General features: G+C 37.6%; 1 protein-coding gene across 2 annotated transcripts in view; it reads left to right on the forward strand.

The window, feature by feature from the left end:
- Positions 1-383: 383 nt before the first annotated feature.
- Positions 384-24,599, forward strand: part of cplx1 (complexin 1) — a 52,512-nt gene continuing 28,296 nt past the window's right edge. Inside the window, exons 1-2 of one of the 2 annotated variants that reach the window (XM_082177618.1) lie at positions 384-508; positions 1,728-1,840. In XM_082177618.1, coding sequence (XP_082033744.1) covers positions 1,810-1,840 — 31 coding nt within the window. In that variant the 5' untranslated portion in view covers positions 384-508; positions 1,728-1,809. Of the gene's footprint in view, positions 509-531; positions 725-1,727; positions 1,841-24,599 lie in introns of those variants that run through there. The other variant, XM_082177617.1, reaches the window with a different exon arrangement.

Raw genomic sequence — 24,599 nt, forward strand, 5'->3', positions numbered from 1 at the left:
AGATAGATATAAGATATATTATGGTTTATTAGATATTGATGGTTTCATTAACTATTATGTAATTGCACTCAACACAACCTGCTAATTGAAGCCAGAAGCACATCTGTACCACTTCACCAGCACTCATAACGCTCACGGGGTAAACATATCGGTCACACTTTCTTAAATCATTCTTCAGTGGAAACAGAGAGTCGCATCCAACAGCTTCAAGGACGAATCGAGGTGAGGCCGAGCAACCGGCGGCTTAATCGTTCAATCATACTGTAACACTAAAAGCATTGCACCGCATACGGAACCTTCCATGCATTTCCCATTTGCATGCTACAAGACTTTTGCATCTTAAGGCAAGGTGCTTTAAATAAGCTCATCCCAGCTGGAATAGCTTTGGGATTGCACAAGCATATAATGGGCACATACAGCAGGACACCTACCCACGACGACCACAGTCGTTAAAAATTGATCGCTCAGAACATGGGACGCTTCAGATGGGAGCTCTCCATGTGATTCGGTGAGTGCCTTTATCAGCAGCAGCTGCAGTTCCCCTCACAGACACTCACACACTCACACTGCCTCTCTGAACAAGAGAAACAAGGACGTCCTTCTTTTGCCTGGAAACTAGAGATGTTAGGAACGAGCAGTTAAAGCCTCGCTGTATCATTACTGCTCAACTTTCATTTCTGAGGAGTTATTCAGCTTCTCGAAACATTTGAATTCGCTCGTGCAGGTAATTATGACCTTTATGTGTGTGTGTGTTTGAATGTGGAACGCGAGCGTTGGGCTTTTGCTCTATGTGGGATGGAGCGGGAGCTGTCCGCCAGTAATGGTGCTGAAATCAGCTTCAATGAACGAGGAAGTGATTTTGTTTTCGGCACCTATCGGGAAAGGGAGAAAACACTAAAGCGGGCAATTTTAACGCATTTATAGGCGTACGAAGATACTAGGAGCACAGTAACGTACGAGATTCATCCGGACTCTCATCAGCCGATGAGTCGGTGCATTCGGACTATAAGCGTGTGGGTTTCGATTCGGATGGACGAGGGAAAGTTTACACACAGATTAAGGGAACGGGGCCATGCGTTGGATCATAATATTCATTAAATTTACATTCTAGGATTTACAGTCTTAAACTCCATCAATTAGAGAAGATCATCACAACCCGGCTTTCCCTCAAATGTTATTTGACATTCAGGTTGCAATGTAATGTTGTCATTCCCCGCGAGAAGAACAAACGCTCCCTGCAGATTTATTTCAAATGTACACGATGTATGCTTGTCCCGGAGCTTGTCATTAACGCTATTCTTCTTAGTGAAGGTTAAGTTACATGCAGGCACCGATAAGACACTAATGGTAGCCCGTGGTAATTTTACAACTCTGCACTTTGTGTGAACTGTATGCGAGGTATATTGACCTTTACTGTCCTTCATATGTCGCATCTTGAGAATTGATCGACTGGATAGTATGTATGCCATGCAGTCATTGTTATTACAGCCTTTAGTATTGTTTTGTCGTATAACATAAAAATGTATTCATGTATAACACCAAAAATAACTGGGTTTAATCAATTCAAACACACTATGACAAAATCGCTATATCATATTATATATATTGAGGTACACTAATACTTTTTTTTGGGTGCTTTTTTATAGTGAATATCTCTTTATACAAACTAAGGTTTTTTTTTTTTTTTTTTTTTTTGCAATTAAGTAATTGTCTGTTTCAAATTGTAGATCTGGCGACGAGGAACTACTTGAAAAGCTTAACCTGAATGTAATATTTGGTTGAAGAAGGCAGGAATAAAAAGCCATCATCATGAATTTTGTTATGAAGCAAGCATTGGGAGGTAAGTTTCAGATTGTCCCGTTTCTCCAAACATGACACACACACACACACACACACACACAGAGAGAGAGAGAGAGAGAGAGAGAGAGAGAGAGAGAGAGAGAGAGAGAGAGAGAGAGAGAGAGAGAGAAATGACTAGGAGCAGTTTAGTTTTACCGAACCTATACACTCATGTATGCTTGCATAGCAGTACCAATTATGTTTAATCATCTTATACATTACTTTTCTCTTGCTTGTCATGCGCTGCTTTTTATTTTCATGCACATATAGAAAGAGAACCAAGTGTTGCTTTTTCCTTTATACCTATCTCAGTCTAGCATAACTTATCTTATAATTCAAACAATGCAATTTCGAATAATCTTGTGATGGGTTGGAAAGCAGTTGATCTGTTGGGCAGGTCAGTATCATCACAGATAGAGGTCGTGAGTCTTCGCGCATTTCAGAATCTGCCGCAGCACCCGCACACTGCCTGTTGTTTTCTTGATAAAGGGGTTTGTTTTCTAGCTGGAGGTCACATATGTTATTTACTATAACATTTTGTTGATTAATCTTTTTGCTCATTATTATTATTTCCATTTGAATTATTCTTGCAAGACATATTTTATGCAGACCCACTAGAATCACTATAACTATTGACAATGTGCTCTGCCTAATCAAAAAGATATAATAATTCCATAAATATTGGCATTAAATGTCCAATCAGAACTGCATCTAAATGTGGTTCATTAATCTCCTTTGCATTCTTAATGAGGATTGTATCCGTCTCACTCTGTGCGGACTTCCGCTCGTCAAAGCACTTAGAGATTGACAGTCCAGTCCCGAGGGATGTCAGGAGAGCAGGACTGTGATGGTTTATTAGCATGGATGTGCTATAAAAAGGTGGTGTACGACCTGTTTCATTAACCAGCTGCAGGCTGCTTTGCCCATGAGGGTCCTGCCCTAGTCCACTTGCTCCGTCGATACAGAAAATGAGTGAAATCCACTGAGCTGTACGGAAAGGGATTTCACCCTTGAGAAGAAAGAGTAGTCCCCGGTTTCTTGTTTACTCCCAACTTTCCTCTCTCATCCTCTCACGTCCTTTTCTAAGAGTAGCAGTGCGTGTCTAAGATAAATTGATCCTGGCTTCAGATGTTTTTGGATTATTATGTTTTTAAGATTTGAAGTCGCCTATAACTAGATTTGCATTTCCTTCAGGAATTACCAGTAATTGCAAAGCAGCAAGAGAACAAGTTTTAGGTAAGCTTAGTTCCAGGCTTCGGTTCTGCGCAAATGATGATGACACTCATAGTTGTTTTCAGTTGGCTGCACAGAAGAATCAGATATAAATTGCAAGGGCCCATTTTATGCTCATTTACAAGTTAATAATTTTATTTTGTGGGTCTGCTAGAATACATTTACATCATTAAAAGTTTGAAAAACAATTTTTTTTTTCTCTTACTGTACATTGACACACCACCTCTCTTCACCATCTGCAGGAAATGCTCTGTTTTAGTTCCTGTCTCTTTAAAGCCCGACTTTCTGAAACACTCAGTCTGCTCTGATTGGTCATCTGACTCAGTCTGTTGCGATTGGTCAACTGTTTGGAGAGTGTGTCTGAAATATAACATAATCTGGTTTCCGTTCCCAAGACTTCATGAGCAGCTGTAAATGTTATCATGTCTGTGGTAATTATGGCGTATATATTGGCTTCTCTTTTTTTTCTTTTTTTTTTTTTTCGCAATGAAAAAAAGTATCTCCTCAACATGATAAATCACTTTTCCAACTGTTCTTTAACCCTTAAATGCATGAATGTTTCCCCAATCATTATTACAAATTCGGGTCTTTAGCGACCCGGATCTATATCTAACACGGATGGATCTCTAACTGCCGCAATAGTATAAAACTCCCCTGATATTTGAATAACAATTACAAAATAATAAAATAAAGCATATTTTATTACCTTTTGAAACTTGGAAGGGTTCAATTTGAGCAGATGCGTTTAACCATCATCACTGTCATCATCGGAGCTCCTTTTCCCAGCACATTCAGGATCTGGCTCATATTTGCGATCTCAACCATATTCTCAAAACTATTGGTTTCAACGTCTTCAAAATTAATATTTTGATCGCTGACAGTTTCTTCACCAGATCCATCATCAAGTGACAATGACACTAATATTTGATAGCGTTCAGTACTTGCTCTGGAGTAAATCGCTGAGCCATTGCTAAATTTTGCTGATTGTACTTGTATTCTTTTGATTTATGCCTGCGGTAATTATGAGTGAAACATCACGTCATCATTGTGTATCAGGCATTGAGGAGAATTGCACTTATTGAGTCATCAGAGATTCAATTATTGTTTCCCAGAAAAAAATTTACTTGCACTATTACATACGTTGGGTTGCTAGTGACCCTATACACTTTTTACAAAAAAAATTTATTAGAAAGAATACATTCTTTTACCATTTTTTTCTTGTTATATTGTTATAATAAATAGATTGAGGATACTAAGAAGGTTGATGTCTAACTTTAAAGGGGACCTATTATACCCCTTTTCACAAGATGTAATATAAGTCTCTGGTGTCCCCAGAATGTGTCTGTGAAGTTTCAGCTCAAAATGAGAAAATGTATTAGCTTGTCAAATTTGCCCGTGTTTGGGTGTGAGCAAAAACACACTGTTTTTGTGTGTGTCCCTTTAAATGCAAATGAGCTGCTGCTCCCGGCCCCCTTTCCAGAAGAGGGGAGAGCCTTTACAGCTCGTGTTTCGGGGCAACAACAAAACTGGAGAATGTCACACAGCCAAAATGTCAGTATGTGTTCAACCTTAAGTGTTCGAACCAGAGTCAGACACTGAAGGAGAGACTCAGGATGAAGTTACAGTTTAGAAGTTCAGAATGCAACTGAATGTTTCTGAATGGTTAGTGGATAAATGTATGTAGTTGTTGCGGAGTTAAGTTGATTCAACTCATCGACTTGCATGTACCATCATGTAAATCTTTCAGAAACAACTATTGTGCAAATCCAGTGTTGAACTAACCCTCGTTTGTGAAGCAGTCCGGCGTAAAATGATTTGCACAAATATATAAAACTTCCTTCATAAATGAAATTCAACCACGGTGTTCTCAGTGGCTCAGATGCCTGGAGTCTATGGAGACTTATGTCCAATGGTACATCCAATAACAGAACATTTGTAGTGTTTTTGTTTTGTTTTTTGGAGCAGACATTGTATATCTCCAGCTGCTACAGCAAGGAAACAGAAATAGCAAACTGCTGCGGCTCACTCAGTGCGGGATCTAACAGAGCAGAGCGTCACCAGTCATGGGCGGTGCTTCCGAAATCTGCAACTGCTCATTTGGAGTGACTGTTTATGATTTATGGGGATTATAAAAAAAGAAGTAGGTGGTTTACACACACAGTGGACACACATTTGTGTTCAAACACCTTACAAAAGGGAATTTTGCATGATAGGTTCCCTTTAAAAATCAATGATAAGGAGGGTATAGTGAATGGCGTCCCAGGGGCAATAAAGACCCAAGGTATGTGTTTAAGGGTTAAGGGCGCACCAAGGCAGCCAGAAGGCAAATGTGCAATGTGGTAACATATACATTAAGTCACGGAAATAATGGCAGGACTACAAAGTTGTAACTGAAACAGAGATTATTGGAGTACATTTTACAAGAAAATTATAAATCAGTTTTTATATTTCAAATGTCTTTGCATTATATATATATATATATATATATATATATATATATATATATATATATTACATAATTATTATTATTACATAGTAAGCTATGCTACACATTAAAGGGAAGGCAAAATCGAAAAAGCATTTAAATATATGCAAGGAAGATGAGGACAATCACAATTTACTCTGGAATACCATCTTGGAATACCAAATAAATAGAAGTGGTTGTATGTGTTTGCTCTAAAGCTTTTATTGCATCCTTTGGATGCATACATAAATGCATCTATAAATGCATGACTATATTGGCCCAGTGTAAAACTGCTGAATGTGGACTTATTGTGTGCTTGGAGTCTCCACTGTTGATTGATCCTGTAAATCACGGAACAGGCAATCTCCATTTGCTAGCGGCCGTTTTGACAGGCCCCCCACACACGATTCTGACCAACATTAGATAATAAAGCTCAGGCTGAAGTGAAATAATGGGCCTGTCTGGCTCAGTAAGAGATTTAGAGGCAGCAGGTCAGCATGTGGCGAGAGAGTTCGGTACTAAAGCTCACGGATGTAAGACTAATCACGGTTATGTGAGAGAAATCTCCTGGGCATCCCTGCAGCATCAGCCAGAATGCAACCGGAATGGGAGTCTACCCTTATCCACACACACGCTCTCACACTTACTCATCTCACTTTCCTGCTGAATTTCACACACATTTGCTCTGTCTTCTTTTCTTCCAAATCTTTTGCTCAGTGTCGCTCACATGCACATACACATTTGCAGTGTTTCCTTCCACTTTCAACCCTGATATTCTTGACCACTTCCTCCCTTTCTCCCTCTCTTTGCAACTCTCCGGCTAAAGCAGCTTGTTGGAGTGGAAAGAGGGTCCTGCGTAGAGTTGGTCAGCTTTGTTAATAAGCTCGACATGCCTGGCTGTGCTTTAATTAAAAAAATTCATTTCCAGGTTTAAATTAAGACAATCACAGATTTAAATGTGCTCTATATATATATAATTTTCATGATTAAATGGGATGCTCTCATTTGTGTTAAATTAACAACTGTTGTCATTAATATGCAGGAGCTGCTCGCCTGAATCCAATTTTAACAACTGCATGCACTGAGGCGTTCAGACCTGAATCAGATCACCTTCACACTAGCGCCAGCGCTCTCGCACCTCCTGCGGGGGGGCTTGCGGGCGGCTCAGACAAAGGGTCACACATTAACATAGGTCGTGAAAATGCTTAATCTAATCAAATGTCCCTAATCAGAAGCACAAAGCAACTTCAAGTCAACTGAAATTAACTAAATTGAGTTCTATTGAATTGATGGCTGTGCAAAACTGTGCTGTAATTCCACATCACGGCTGTCACAGGGGTTAATTAGATTTGCATTAATGACAGAACAAATTAATCACGTGAAAACAAGCTATTACTTATGTCATGTTTTCCCATTAAAAAAAAGTCCTGTGTTGGCAGGGCATATCAAAAGCATCATGCCTTATAGCCAATAAATTAGCATTACGGTTGCAAGTGGTGTTGAGGGAGTGACTTAATTTACTCATTCATTCTGTTCAGAGCATTATTGGACACAAATGAGTCAAAATCTTGTCTGGGCCCTCGCACTAGCATATACAGTAGATGACCTAAGTCATGAGATAAAAGCCAAACCTTCAAATGACCACAGTAACAATGTGCATCAATGATAATGAAGTTTGTCTCTCTATATTCCTGTATATCTTTATAGGCTAGGGGAAAACAAACCCTGTGACGCCAGGACACTCAGTTCGGAGCTGCACCAGAGCTGACGCGTATTGATTTATGTGCTGACCTATAAACAACTGATCACTTACGCTCAGCCGCCATGATTTTTAACTATGTAATGAGAAGGACGGTAAATCCAATGTGCTGAAATCAATACAGCAGCTGAGATTGGGCCAGGGGCCGATCCCTCTGCAGGGAGGAACGAGGTTAGATGCTAGATCCGGTGTTTCGGCCAGAATCAGACAAACTTTAAATTGATTATGAGGCTTTTAGAAGCTCTTAGAGCCGGACTCATGGACTAATCTGACAGTCATCAAGTTTATAATTGTAATGTGAGCCTCTAAGGTGAGCGAAGGGAGGGAAATCAGGGGCTGAACTATATTTATGAAACGTCCTCAAAGGGATGCTTTGCCCAATTTTGTTATATATTGTAATTTTGCCTTCAAAGTAGTTTACAGCATGCGTTTTCAAACTGAGGTTGGCAGAAAACTTGAGATGAGAAATGTTAACACTTACTGAATTGTATATTATTACTTAATATTTACATGACATTTACCTAATATTTCATTCTAATTTTTAAAATCTTGAAAGCTGTAATTATCTTATTCTATTGTATATATTCATATTTGCTCATACAGAAAAAATGGGTCTTGATACGTTAAATAATAAAGCAGCCTTTATATTTTAGAAAGGGGGGTCTCTCACAAAGGTCACATCAAACTCTGGTCTACGATAAACCTATACACACACACATCCACAGACTGTAATGACTCACACACTTTCACACCTGTTTTAATGGCTCTCTAGGACAGGATGCAATATGTTCTCCTGTCCCTCCTGTTGCGTAAGAAACAGTATTGCTGTGAATCGTGCCTGACCTTAGGGCACCTTTGAGTGGAACACAGCGCTCTCTCTGTTTCGTTCTCTCTTTCACTATCTCAATTCATTTCTCTTTTGGGTCAGCAGATGACCACATGGTAGGACACATGGGCAGGTTTTCCGGCTGTAGGTTTCTGGCTCTGAGCTGCAGGGACTACATGTGTGCAATGGCCCTTTCAGTTCCACACAGAGAAAACACCTGCTATCATGACACACACACACACACACACACACACACAGACACGCACACACACACAATGCACCAATGCATGCATCAAATTGACATTGTGATCTGCTCATCTGCAAATTATGCCATGTGGACACCTTGTCAACACATCAATTCACAATCGATGTCCTTTAATTGCCAAGTCTCATGCAGTGACACATTTGCACACGCTCATAAGCACACATACACACACAGACACACAGCACAGATGGGCTCTGTCCCCAGAATGACTGCCGGTTCGATATCTGGTCAAGCTGAAGCCATTCATGTGTGTTATAAATGGATGAGTCATGACTTTGGACCGGCCCATGGACCTACATGGTGCCATGTGGCTTCAGAACATCTTTGCCAGTTCGACACGGCAAAGCGCACTTTACTAGAGAAAAAAATGGAAGTGAAATTATCTTCATTAGCAAGCAGTTATTTTATTGTTGCAGGTTTCTCTAAAACCAAATTTCTTCTTTTATTTCTGCAAAATATGAATTCTCCTAAAATAATATGAAATATGAACTCCTCATCTAAAATTCTACCCATCCCTGTTTTAAGCTACACTAGTAATGAGGTCCAAAAGGGGGGTTTCCGCAGCCATGCCATAGAAGAACAATCTTTAGTTCCCCAAAGAATGTTTAGTGAAGTTATATTTTTTCTTAGTGCACTGCAAAAAAATATTGTTTCCAGTCCAAATAACAAAAAATTCTTAAATCAAGATGGATTTACTAAAGTAGTAAAATGCTATAAGATATTATGTCTTGCTTTCTGGGGGAAAAATATTTTTTTTGTGAGTCTTTTCTTAAAACAAGCCACATTTTCTGCCAATGGGGTAAGAAAAATAATCTTAATTCAAATGGAACCTTGATTTATAAGAGCATACCAATAAGACTGCAGTACTTTCATCTTAGTCAAATTTTTCTTTCTGCAGACTTTCCAACCAAATAATCACAGAAAATGCAACAAAAAAAAAGTCATTACATAGATTCCATCTCGGCCTAATGATGATCCTGCTGAAAAGACCAAGATTAGTCAGCTTAGACTGGTTTAGACTGGTGCCAGTTACACCAGTTAATCCTGCCATGCTGGTGTCGTTGGTGGGCAGCATCTCAGGCTGCATGCTAGAAACTCAATGAGTCTTCTCAATGAGATTTTAATTATTCTTATTTAAAACTTGTTTTGCAAAAAAAAAAAAAAACCTTAAAACAAAATAAATTAAATTAACTTTTTAACTTGTTTATCTTAAATAAGTGGAAAAAAAATCTGCCAGTGTAGTAAGACAAAATTTACTCGTTTCAATATGCATATACTCTGAAAATAAATCTTAATATCTTATGAAGTCTTGCTTCTTAAGTTAATTTATCTTGTTTTAAGGATTTTAACTGGAAAATTAGACAAAATAGTCTTAGAAATACAGGACTTTTTTTGAAGTGTGTTTACCAGCATTCAAAACACAGTATTTGGGGGACTAGCTTTCCTGATCTATTCAACAAGTTTTTAACATTTAAGTTTGAGATTTCACTCGTATCTATCTTTCTGTCTGTCTCTCTGTCTGTCTGTCTATCTATCTATCTATCTATCTATCTATCTATCTATCTATCTATCTATCTATCTATCTATCTATCTATATGTATATACGTCATCCTTCTCCTCGTCCTTACATTTGTCATGGCAACTTTACAGCATCGTTAATCATTTCCCCATCTCTACTTACAAACTGATTTTTGATTAATCTGAACTAAATTGAAAGATTTTTTACTTTTATTTATATTTTTTTTTACAAGAACCTGTGTAAAAAATAGCTAATTCTCTTTTCCCAATGCACTCACAGTCATTACTGCCTCGCCCAACATTAAAAAGTGAAAATAAGGGGGAAAAATGATTTAGTACCTATACTGATCTGGCTCGACGTTGTCCAAATGGCCCTATTAAAACCTGTTTGACATTTCATTTCTTTGATTCATTACAGGCAGCTCTCAAAGCTCTCTCCTCAACTGTTACTTTCCTCCTGCAGTCGGGCTAATATTAATCCAGTGTCATGATACCATTGCGAGGTTAATCTCAGCCATATAACAGCCCCGGCCCAGGGAACAATTATCATACGCAGCATCCCAGAGCTCCTCTGTGAAGATTATTATATGTCTGCCGGAATGACAAAAACTTTCAAATGTCCTTGTTTAAGATTTTTTTTTAGCTTCGTGAATTAAGACGTCTGACCTAATTTAGGAATATTCATGCATAGAAATAGATCCAGACCCAATAAACTCTGGATGTCTCTTGAGAATTGAACAGGCTCTAAATAAATAAAATCTCAAACTAATGACTGAAAGTTAACGCCTTACACCCTTATTGTTCTCATTGCGATGCAAATTACGTAAAGGAACCTCGGCAAGCAAAAATAGGTTGCTGACGTCAGCTGTTAGATAACCTTGACGTGCCACGCACTAGCGGTTGGGTCTCCGAGCTGCTATCCGGTATCCCTGCGAGAGAACTCCATCGCTCGCTGGCACGGGGCAGAGGACTTTTGGCCGATACACTGCTTGCCCTTGACCGCTGTCCAAAATGGCGGTCACGGCCCAGCAAGAAACTCTGGCAAACTTTCTATCCCTAGCAGAGTTGATCCTACAGCAGGCCTGGAAAGGTTGTGAGCCGATCCCTTTTTGTGACTGCGGTCACAGATGCTACTTTCTGTCTACTTTTTCTCTAGCGCTAATCAGTTATGACCCACAGGCTGGCATGGAGATCTATTAAGCAGTCTGGTGCTTTTGTGATGAACTACTAGACCATTTGTCAGTGTGTGTGTGTGTTCGATACAGAGTGTACGTGTGAACGTCAGTGGACGTTTGGACTGCTGGCAATAACACCACGTTATGTGATCACACTCTTTAATGGGATGTCTATTTCAGCCTCATTACCATAGAGATGAAGTCAGTCCTTTTATTAACAATACAGAAACATGCTACCAGAGTGAATGTCCATTAATGTGAATTTTTCGGTTGAGTCTTCTGTTTTTGATCTCTTTGGAAATCCAATCTGGTCTAGTTGCTTTGGGTTCTCTTTGGGTGCTATGTTCAAGCGAATAAATCAGCAATAATGTGCACTGTAAAAAAGAAAAAGTTAGTTCAACTCAAATTTTCAAGGCAACCGACTGCACAGAATTTTTGAGTTGAAGATATCAACTTAATTTTTTACGTTTTGAAGAACTACAATTATTAAGTTGCGTCAGCTAAGTTTTTCAAGTTCTGACAACTAAGTTTTTTAAATTCAAGGTACTAGAACTTTCAAGTCTGTAAAAGCTTACTATTTTGAGTTCAGATTACCATCCCCTGTAATAACTTACTATTTTGAGTTTAAATTAACTCAAAAGTTAACCCCCCAACTTTAAATCATCCACTGACAGTAAACCAGTTCATTTATGCATGTTTATTTGAACGACTTTGGCACAAACAGCTTTACAATTCCACAATGTAAACAAGTAATCTTATGCACAAAGCAAATACATCAGGTTTCAATACCATAATATGGGCAATGTAAACAAGTAATCTTATACCCAAAGCAAATACATCAGGTTTCAGAACCGTAATATGGGCAGTTTTTTTTTTTTTTTACTTTCCGACTCTTGTTGAGACCTTACAAATAATGCAACATTGCCAAAGATGACCGATAAACAGTTGTATAGTGCCTGCCTAAGTATTAATTCAGAAATGTGTAAATCCCCATCTGAAAAAGCCAAATTATCTGAACTTTGAAATTAGCCAAAAATGCAAACATGCAGGCTATAACAGTAATGGTGAAACACAGCTTGCTTCTACTGAACAATCAATACCGTAGTCTCTTGACAGTAATATGACAGCTACACATACAGTGCTATGCATAAGTTTAGACACCCATGCTAAAGTTGACTAAAAAGAGGAATAAAAAATCATCTTTTGGAAATTGAACTTAATGCCTTAATTAAAAAAATTAAAATCCAACCTTTAAGGACACCAATTTTCTTTGTGAATGAATAATGTATCGTAAATAAATAAATGTTCTTCCTTAAAATACAGGGTGCATAAGTTTGGACACCCCTATGTTAAATTCCCATAGAGGCAGGCAGATTTTTTTTTTTAAAGGCCAGTTACTTCATGGATCCAGGATAATATGCATCCTGATAAAGTTCCCTTGGCCTTTGGAATTAAAATAGCCCCACATCATCACATAGCCTTCACCATACCTAGAGATTGGCATGGTTTTATTTCAGTTAGCCGAATAGCTGGTTTGATTTGCATTGAGAGATGATCTTTTGGAAAGTACTCCATGCCAATCTCTAGGTATGGTGAAGGCTATGTGATGATGTGGGGATATTTTAATTCCAAAGGCCAAGGGAACTTTATCAGGATGCATATTATCCTGGATCCATGAAGTAACTGGCCTTTAAAAAAAAAAATCTGCCTGCCTCTATGGGAATTTAACATAGGGGTGTACACACTTATGCACCCTGTATTTGTACATTTGTACATTTATTTATTTACGATACATTATTCATTCACAAAGAAAATTGGTGTCCTTAAAGGTTGGATTTTCCAAATTTTTTTAATTAAGGCATTAAGTTCAATTTCCAAAAGATGATTTTTTTTTTATTCCTCTTTTTAGTCAACTTTAGTATGGGTGTCTAAACTTATGCATAGCACTGTAAAAGATTCGTTTTTAGTTTAAAGGGTTAGTTCACCCAAAAATGAAAATTCTGTCAGTAATTACTCACCCTCACGTTGTTCCAACCCCGTAAGACCTTCGTTCATCTTCGGAACACAAATTAAGATATTTTTGATTAAATCTGAGAGCTGGCTCACTCCTCCATAGACTTCTATAGACGTTATAACTTGCTGGCCCAGAAAATGTATTAAAGACATCATTAATATAGTCCAAGTGACTACAGTGGCTCAATCTTAAGTTTATTAAGCGACGAGAATACTTTTTGTGCTCAAAAACAACAACAAAAAAAACGACTTTATTCCACTATTCATTTCCTTCTCTCTGGGCCTCGAGTCTTTTCACGTAGTGTGATAGCACAGCACGTCTGTGTTGTACATCACACGCATCTCACACATGACCAGCGTCGGCCAATAGTGAGCCTACGTGTGACGTACAACACAGACACGCTGCGCTATCACACTACGTGAAAAGACTCGAGGCCCAGAGAGAAGGAAATGAATAGTGGAATAAAGTCGTTATTTTTGTTGTTGTTTTTGCGCACAAAAAGTATTCTCGTCGCTTGATAAACTTAAGATTGAGCCACTGTAGTCGCTTGGACTATATTAACGATGTCTTTAATACATTTTCTGGGCCAGCAAGTTATAATGTCTATAGAAGTCTATGGAGGAGTGAGACAGCTCTCAGATTTAATCAAAAATATCTTAAATTGTGTTCCAAAGATGAACGAAGGTCTTACGGGGTTGGAACAACATGAGGGTGAGTAAAAGCTCCGGACACGTTGTGAATTTATCTTGTATTTTGGCTGTCCTACAGTGCGATTGGTCAAATGTGACTTTAAAGCGCCAGGTGTTTTAAAAGAACATACACAGTCACTGTAAACACACGGCCAGTAAGCTCCTCTTCCGTGCCTGAGCCGATGGTGCCTAAGCAGACGCTCTTGACTGGCGCTGGCAAAGCTGCAGAAGCGACACTTCATAGAAAACCTAGCACAAAAATAAGAGGAGAAAATGAACACAGTGACATACTTCGCAACCGTTCACGTTAATGCTGTTGAGCTTCAGGGCTAAAACACACAAAGGTAGGGCTGGGTATTGTTCAAAATCTTTCGATCCGGTGCCAATTTCGATACCTCAGTTTCGATACCGGTTCCTAACGATACTTTTTTCGATACCAATTTTATGAAATCCATTTTAACAAGATTACATAACACATTACCTCAGAAAAACTTTGGTTTTATTTTTTCAGTTTGACTCATGCTCCTTAGCCAGTGCACAAAGGAACAAAAAAGCACAAAGGAACAAAACATTTTTTATAAAGAGCTCATGCTCACCAAAGCTGATTTTTTTTTTAAATAAAAAATACAGTAAAACTTGTAATATTGTGAAATAGTATTACAATTTAAAATCTTATTTGAATATATTTCAAAATGTAATTTATTCCTGTGATGTCAAAGCTGAATTTTCAAAATCATTACTTCAGTGTCACATGACCCTTCAGAAATATGAAAACAGTTTGCTGCTTAATATTTAGGAAACTATGATAAATTTTTTAATGATTCTTTGATGAATAAAAAATTCAAAAGAAAAGCATTTATTTAAAAACGAAATATTTTGTAACATTACACATGTTTTAATGTCACCTTTGATAACTTTAATGCATCCTTACTGAAAAAAAAAAAAAAAATCTGACCAACCAACACATTTTTGAAAGGCAGTGTACATTCAGTAGGTTATTATTTATTGCAATATAAGCACTGTCAGAGTGATCAACAAGGTATCTCTTCATTTACCAGTCGAAGACGGAGCAACTTTCTGCTCTTATGTTTACTCCGTGCACTGTCAAGGTCTTCATCATATTTGTGAGTGCGCGCGCGCCTCTCATATGAGTATGTGAGCGGAGAGTTCCGCGCGTCTCGTGTGTGTACTGTAGAGTTTGCGTGTAGGTATCGAAATCTGGAATGAACAACGTCATTTTTCGATACTCGATATATCGAGGCAATACGGTCGGTACCTAAAAAGTATCGAACTCGGTACCCAGCCCTACACAAAGGTCGCATGCTAGAAGCTATATCTATCTAGTTAACTATCGTATCAAACCGAAGTTTTGCATCACAGTTTTAGCACGTTGGTTCTAACGTTACCTTGGTTGCAGCGCATGGTCGCGAGCAGTTGTCAATGAGCAAAGCAGACGTGCATACAATGCCATCATTCATCGAGAATAACAAACATACCGGCAACACAAATCTTTCAATTAATATGTGGACAATAATTATATTGAGCTTAACTGTTCAAAATAAGCTAGCTTCTAACCGATTAGCTAGTGGGGGATTTTGTATTGCCATAAACGGCTCGCCTGGTTATGATTTATCGATTTTGTTTCCCGCAATGAAATGTAATACAAATATCAAATGCATATACATATTCATATGATTAGCTTACCTGTTAGAAGGAATGTCTCTCTTCAACAAAGACGTCAGGGAAAGTTACCGCTGGCAGGCATTGTGACAAGATGGCGGACGCAAACTTTCAAATTTTCGAAGGGAGCTCCTGGGAAAATCATTGGAAACCCCGTAGCAGCCGGTTGCCATGACAAATTTCAAATGAGCATGCGCAGATAAGTTGACCACACTCTAACTGGGTGTCAACTACAACTTCAAAATAAAATCAACTCAATTTATTAAATAAGATGAACTTTTCCTCAGAAACGTCTGAAAGTGAGTTCAAGTGGCTTAAAACACATAGTTCAAGTTCCAACTAGCAATTTTATTGTCAGTGAATGCAAAAATCTTAGTAAGGTGAACAATTTTGAGTTGTCGTTTTTACAGTGTGGTAACATGACCTGTCACGTGAGTACTTTTACCTGTAGGATTTACATCTGTCAGGTCAGATTCAAGGAGCCAATGTTACTGTAAACAGGTTAGCATGCTTCAACCCCTGCTGGTTAATGTTGTAACTACACCATTCTATGGGCAAAAAGCATCTTGCAACACATAAATCATGTAAACATAAAAGTATCACCTCTAATTAAAACAGTATTTCATTAAATCAGTATTTCATTATAACCGATTATATTTAGATTTTGAGAATATATATTGTTAATAAATATATAGAAATTAATAATTTTATTAAGCAAGGACAGGTTAAATAGATCAAAAGTGACAGGAAAACATTTATGTTTCAAAAGATTTCTACTTCATATAAATTCTGTTCTTCTGAACTTTCTATTCATTGAAGAATCCTGAAAAAAAAAATTATGGTTTCCACAAAAATATTAAGCAGCACATTTTTAAAACATTGAAAATAATAAGAAATGTTTCCTAAGCACCAAATCAGCATATTAGATCAGATTTCTGAAAGATCATGTGACACTGAAGACTGGAGTAATGATGTTGAAAATCCACCTTTGCATCACAGGAATAAATGACATTTTAAAACATATTCAAATAGAAAATGTATGTATTAATTGTACTAATATTACACAATATAACGCACAATATTAATATATACACAATATTACACAGTATATATTTTTACTGTGTTTTTGATATATAAATAATAAATGCAGCCTTGTGAGCATAAGACTTCTTTCAAAAACCTTTAAAAAATATTATCGACCCCCTTTTGAACAGTTTATCGTGCACACTGACAGGTCTTGATATCTTATTTATTGAAATATCATCCCACAATGTGCCTATATGGACCCAAGGTGAAGTATATGATTTCTGTGCCACAGCCCTATACCTAAATGCTAAAATAATTATCGTTTCCAAATAGGCTTCCCAAAAACAGAAGCTGGTATGTCAAATATAGTTCAATCACAGGTTTTGGAAGGGCCACAGAGCTGCAGTGTTCATCAACCTATGAACGGTTTACTTATAGTTGCCACTACACATCAATCTAATGCACTTTAACATCAAAATAATTACACACTTCACGTTTACAGTCAAATAGAGTATAATATAATCTCATCAGCAGTACATATCACTCCATATTTTAAAGGCAGAAAACCATGATGCCTTCAGTGGTTTCAGACAGAACTGGATCCCAGCATTACCCCAGCTTCCACTGGTGCACACAGCAGGCTACATCATTCACCATCTGTCACGGGGAAATTCCTTCCCCCTCTTGTGAAAGTTGTAATACATTTTTTCTATGCCTTAAGTGGCTAAAAGGAGATGGGCTGAACTGAACAAAGGCGAGTATCTACAGTACGTTTTGATCATTGCTAGCTATTTTTGGCTTCACGTTTGCTGGCAGATGGAGTCCAAACCACTTCAAAAAACACTCCCTGAAATACTAAAGCAGTAGTAATACATTTCTATTTATGTTTACACTGCAAATCCTCAGAAAAGTCAAACTCACTTTTTACTAGATTTTAGGATTATTTTAATATAGGCAATCTGAAATTAAGTGTATGGCCCAGTTTTTGCTGTTTCAAATGTGAGACACGTCAGTATAATGAAAAAACGCAAGGTCTAGAGATGCGTTTTTAAAAGTTGAACTTCTTGCAGTGCCATGCGCAAAACGCTACAAAGATTCGGACGTAAGCGCAACGGTCAAACACATACGTTTAGCGTGTTTTTACATTGAAAAACAATGGAAATGTAGTGCAATGGAATGGAAAAACATTCAATTTGTTCTTGTATTATGCTTTAATATAACAAAATGACCATAATTTCGTACACCTTTAAATAAATCTCAATAGCTGATGTAATTTATCTTGTTTAATGATGTTTAGATATTTTTATTGGAAAAGGCAAACACCTTGAAAAAGTCCAAAGCCTTGAATCCTAAAGCACATAAAGAAATAATAAATAAAAAAACGTTCTATTCAGCATCTCTCACCACTTCCTCACCTGGCCCCACACACCCACTAAAATCTATTCCTGGAGAGAGAGAAAGCGGCCTTGCTTTTAACAAACGGTGTATATGAAATTGTGCAGCATATGCAGTCACTGTGGTCTTCGTGACACTGGTGGAGAGTTATGGCCGACGGTGACACCATTTCAAATCATTCATCACAGTGAGCTTTGCGCTGTGAGCAACCTTAGGAATATAAAAAGGGAGTCCATGGCCTCCAAACGTGGTTGTGTGTACAATGATAACACAGCTGCAAAAGGTTGCATCCTTACAAAGCATGTGCCTTTAACATACTTTAATACTCTTTCAAAGGCCAAACAGTTATTCACTAAACTTTTCCATTTGGTAAAAAAAAAAATTATGTGATTTTTAAAATTACTTTAAATACTTTGATAGAAAACGCTTTTTGTGTGATGGAGGTTTTTTTTCTCCATTTGAATTGAAGGTCTCAGAACTAATCTTGTGTTTCGGTATGCCTTTGGAGCGGTACCCACATGGTGAAGGTAGGCGTCAGAGAAAAAGGGGGTAGTGGGCGTCTGGAGAGTCCTCTGCTGACCCACCAACACTTTACAGAGTCCCTGCAGAGCCCCGCCAGAAAGCACCACCTCCATCCAAACAAACACATTTAGCCAGCACTCAATGCCAGGGAGAGCAATAGCTGCCAAACACACTTCTTCACTTACAGTTGACTTTTTCTTAATGCCTGTCTTCTGAAATCTACAGTGATTTATAGCCTCTTTTTTAGTCATATATATTATGTATTATATTATATAGTCCACCCACAGTTTTTATAAAACATCACTATTTACTGTATGCACACACACACGCGCGCACACGCACGTGCGCGCAATGCTCTTGTTGAGCATTGCGTTATTAGCTTAGCAACTGACTAATATCTGTAATAGTATTATATTTTGGACTCTTTCAGATCAAAAACCACATTGAAAACAAACATAAGATGCAAGGATTTCTGCATGTGACATTTAGTTTTGTTCAAATAAACTAGGAAACTAAAAGCAGAGAGCTACTGTATATCTTGGTTAACATCTGGAAAGGTAACTGTAAGGATATACAGTGGGTTCAAATGAACCTACAGGTTTGAGCTGTGAACTATAAGCATTGCGCCCTTAAACAAGGAGCTTGTGTAATAAGTGTACTGTATGTTGCTCTGGATAAAAGCTTCAGCAAAATGACAAATTAGTAACCAAGATAGGAACACACACATAAATCCCCAGTTGTGGCTGCAGCTGGTGTTTTGATGAGGCTGCAGATTTGCTCAAATTTATTGGCTTGCCAATTCAATGCGTTTTACTAATAAGAATAATAAATCTGAACTCACCAGCCTTATTAGATCTGCAAGTTTACCTCATGCCACAACAGCACTTATAGGTGCAGAGTGTTAAAGGGATGGTTTGCCAAGAAATCAAAACTATCTTTCTTCTGTGGGAGAATTCTAAAATATTTTATCCATAAAGAGAAATTCAATGGGGTCAAATGTTGTTTGGACCTCAAAGTTATCTTATCTCTTAAAATATATTTTAGAACAGGTGAGTTTTAGGAAATAATTTACATAATTTTAGTAGGTTAAGTGTCACTTTAAGCGTATTGTAGTACTGGGAGATGATGGGACTTATGAGTCAGTGAATCATTTTTGTTTTAACTGATTCACTAAAAATGAATTGGACTTCTCAATGCTTTTTATGGGTGAGAGAATGAACATGTTAGCCTACTTTTTTGTCACACTAGCATTTGTACAAAGTATCTTGTTAGTGGAAAATCTATTCTGAAATGCCATTAAAAATGTAGTTAAGTTTGTAGCATTGCACCATCATTGATAAAAGTAATAATTACAGAATTTTCATTTTGGGGTGAACTATCCCTTTAAATGGACCAATCTGAGAAAGAAATTGATAATCGAACAAATTCTAAGATGCAAAAGCTTGGTGAATCGCTTTAAAGCGATTGTTTTCTGACAAGCTGAAATAAAGAGAATATTTCCCAATTGATCAGAGATGCCTCTAAAATATTAGACAGGCCTGCTTCCAGGAAAATAAGAAAGGCGGGTTCAGAGGGCAAATTGAAACAGAGAGAACCAATCTTGTGTCAGTTCCTTCCATGACCATAATATGAGTCCCTGAACATTTTTAAAAGCTAAAAAATATCACCTTCGAGAGGGTCAAACCAGCACACGCAGCTCAGATCAACTTGATTTCAAAACTCCAGTCTGTGTTTTGGAGACGACGGGGTGGTTTGTGTCTTTGTAAATGCTGAGCTCATCTGGATGGCTGGCAGACAGGTGGACTTCTGGGACTGACATCAAACGGTGGCATTGTCCTTGAAACAACAGCTGTAGTGATATCTGTCTCGTCCATACACTCCAATGCACAAATACATCTGAATACACGCCAAATCCACTGGACAAAACTGACCAGTCCTGGGAAAGAAAGATAACATGGGATCTGAAAGGCAGAGTCGATTCATTTGAACCTGGAAATAAACAAAAAGTTTTAGAAATGCTTAAGATTGTTTGATGCACCATGGTTTGTGTTTCATTAGATTATCAAATGAGTATGACAGAAGGAGGAACAGGTGGATGGATGGAGACAGAGAAAGACATAGACAGATAGTGTGACTCCCATAAAATAATAATGGGAGCAAAATCAATTGCAATCAACCAATTCTGCAGGTGAACAATTCCAGAGTCATGCATGGCTACACACAGAAAGGTCAGAGACGTGAATGGAATTGCACAGCAATATTGTAAACGGCATTTACGTTGAAGGCTCGTCTCAGAAAGTGCACGACAGAGTACTCTCTGAAAGAAAACATCAGCAGAGGGCCGAGCACCAGTGTCATTTGCTGTTATTGCAAGTCACAGCAGACAGTGGACGAGCAAAGCTAATGTAAGAATGTAATTAGAAACCCATTTGTGGCTAATGCACAGACACAGCTGTGTAAGAGCTGAAAATGGGGGCCGACACAGAGACCATCAGCTGCATAATAACAGACCATTCAAAGGGGAGGTTAGAAGTTCCTCTGTTACTTTACATTAACAGGTCAAAGGTAACTGGGTTAGGATTAGGGTTAGCCAGAAAAGAATGCAACTCTTGCTAATGGTGGGTAAATCTATCTATCTATCTATCTATCTATCTATCTATCTATCTATCTATCTATCTATCTATCTATCTATCTATCTATCTATCTATCTATCTATCTATCTATCTATCTATCTATCTATCTATCTATCTATCTATCTATCTATCTATCTATCATGTTTCTTGACACTATTGTTCTAACACCATGGGAATATCCCAAATTAATAATATATTAATACTATTTCACATAACCTAGATGATAATTTAATTGGAAGATTAAATATAACAATATTTTCTGGAGATCCTGTGATAGCAGGAGAGACCGGGGACAGTTGCAACAGGGGATGGTTGCAACATGTCATTTTTCTCCAATCAGAAACAAGCTAGAGTGATGACACTCATACTGCACATGCACAGTTAGACCCTCCACCCACCAAGAAGACAGTAGACATATTCAACATCTGCTGCTGCATTTATTGAACAAAACTTGTTTTGGAGGTATGAAAGTAAATTTTTTCATGAGATATATTTTTGTCATACTGTCCTGAAATTTTGTATGAATTAATCAAAACTTACTTTGTTTGAATTATTGTTTTGTTGACTTCTAAGTGACATGGTTAGCATGTGTCAAAGTCAGTGTGTCTAGCAGACACATGATGTTCTGTCATGGCTGATAGGTTTGGGGACGGTTGCAACATGTTATAAATTGCATGTTTAATAAAAGTTTGTTGCATTGCAAATTGTTCAATTCTTCCTGTCTGACACTGAAATATGGAGAGATTGAATAGCATCTGTAACACCTGCACACTGACTCTATGTAGGCCTATGTTCTACTCAATAACTATTATTTGATAAATATGACTAAATAAATAAATAAATAATAGGCTACAATAATATTATTGAAATAAATAATACTATAATATTATAGTAGGCCTAAAACAGTTAATATTTTCAGAATTCTTTGCTCATTGAGACAAAAAGCTTAAGTTAATTAATGAAATTGAAGGTATTTTTAACATGTTGCAACCGTCCCTGGGTTGTGTTGCAACTGTCCCCTGGGTCGGGGTCAGTTGCAACATCTGACTTCTTCCATTCAAATAAATACTGTGAACGATATGTCATATATAATCATCTTTAAATGGATTGGGTAATTAGCAGACAGATGCAAGTTTAATATATACAAATTTGGTTGGTCTAGTCCAAATAGTCTCTGAGTAATTGAGAGAAATGCAAAAAGTGTTGCAACTGTCCCCGGTCTCCCCCACTATAACATTTCTGAGGAATTACTTTTTTCTTGTTTTCCTCTGCAAGCTGTCAACATGTTTAATTAGCATTCGAAGTGATTTATGTCACTTTTACACCTCTGCCAGGGATGATTAATTATTAAAAAAAAAAAATTTTAAAAGCTCATTTTGAGCATGAAGAAAAATCACCAAGCTGAATTATAACGTCAGAATCCACAATCAACGAGAAGAGGATGTGGTTCTGGAAGTGCATTCATAAAAGCAAACATTATCTATACAGAGGCTGTCCCATCACAGGGCATGATGTCACCATGGGCCATGTTCCATGTTGAGTTGAAATCATGCTGAGCTTTGTTAATGAGGGGGAAACCAAAATGATATGCTATAGGCTTCAGGGGTGAGACAGGGACAATAGTGGCACATGCTTGAAGCTGTTAATTACTAATGATTCCGATTAGGGAAGAGGGATGCTGGAATGCAATCAGGGTGAAGCTGATTAATTAGAATCTGCTCATTACATGATAAGATCTTAAAATAGATTATTTAACCAGGAATGTGGGTGTAAACCCAAAATCAAAGCTACATGTTTGTAGTTCCCACAGTGCTAGAGTCTTTCATTTACAATTTCCCACATTTAAACTCTTCTACAAACTGCAGAAAAATTACTTAATGAGTTAATTAGTATTTTTGACTGGTTTTCCAGGACATCCTTCAAACTGAACACATTTACTGGAGAAGCAACACCGCATAAGATATTAACACTTGATTGTACCTTCACTATAAAGTGTACTGGCAGATTTTTGCTCTTGTGCACATTTAAAACAAGTGAAAAAAATCCGCCAGTGCAGTAAGACAAAATGCATTGTGCCACCACTTACCCATCATGCATTGTAACTGGGTGACCTTGAGCACTGGACAGGTTTGGGTCCAAATGCTCACAAAAACTGGAATTTTGTGAAACGGGTCTGAGAGCGTGTTCTTAGTTTTTCTCTGTCGCTTTGGTGCATTTCTCGGATCATAACTGTAATTCTCAAAACTACTTGTTCAACCTCCACATCATCTAGTCACCTGTGCACATCATAAAAGCAGTTTATCAGTTTAGAGAGAGAGAGAGAGAGAGAGAGAGAGAGAGTATATATATACAGTAGGCTATATATATGTAGTCTTGTCTTTTCTTTATAACGAAATGGCATTTTACTGTAATTTGTCGACAGACCAACAGGAAAAGTGTAACTGTGAATCCTGTCCAGTCTCTTGCAATCAATATCCCTCACAGAGTAATGTGTAAATTTGTACTGTTAAAATGTATATATGCCATACAGATAAAGTGCATTCTTGTGCATTTTCCATCATTGTCATCAAAATCAAATCGTAGCCATGTTTACATCTGAAAATACTGACAAGAGTACACTGTTATATTGAGAACATGACTAAGCATTTTGACTATCTTATTTGTGAACAATAACACAAGGACTTTTCATTCTGATGGCACTGATATTCATTGATATAAATACTTTCTTTTGAGAGATGAACTAAAGATTTTTACAGGCTTTTGCTGGTAATCCATTGTTTGGATCTGTTTGGATGAATTGTTTTGACAAATGCACTTTCTGGATTGCAAATATTAAGAATGATTCGAGAAACGTCCCAAAGCGACTGAGAAAAACTGTATGTAGAGTTGTTTTATTAAGCCAATTTTCTTACAGGAAAATAATACAAATATACTCATGAAGGAAAGGATATTTTCTTTAGTTATTTACAATATAAAAACACTGATTCTAGGTGTCCAAAATCTTCTAAAATGTGAAAAAAATTAAATAAATGCGAAGGATAATTTGCCGTCACTGTTGGACATTTCAGCTGAGCCATTGAAACTAAGCACAACACATGAAAGTTTCTGTGACTACAAAGCGCATGCATAATTAATGAGGCAAGCATTGAGGCATTTCATGATCGGGTGTCTTTTGCTAAACAACTCGCTTTAGCATTCTATCACTGCATTGTTTCTGTATTCCCTTGGCACGGCAATTTGGGGTTAGCGCTGTGACACAAAAACACAAAGCGTATAGTCTGAAAAGCCCTTAAGATTTCCAGAACTTTCTTGACACATCTAGTCAGACAAATAACAGATGCACGCTATTTTATCGCCAGTTGTCCTACTGGTGTTGTGGCTGTTGTGGGCTTTTGTCTGCATTGATTTGAGCCTACTTTTCATTGTACGGTTCGGCCCCAGGCTTTTACCACAAGTGTGCGTACAACCCAAATGGTTCTGGCACCAGATAAATCAACGTTCATGTTCATTCTTGCTTTCTTTAGCGTCTTGCACAGAAAAACACAAAACCAGGTCAGTCGC

Source organism: Leuciscus leuciscus (assembly GCF_965113295.1).
Source record: "Leuciscus leuciscus genome assembly, chromosome: 8".
In the NCBI taxonomy this organism is placed as follows: Eukaryota; Metazoa; Chordata; class Actinopteri; order Cypriniformes; family Leuciscidae; genus Leuciscus; species Leuciscus leuciscus.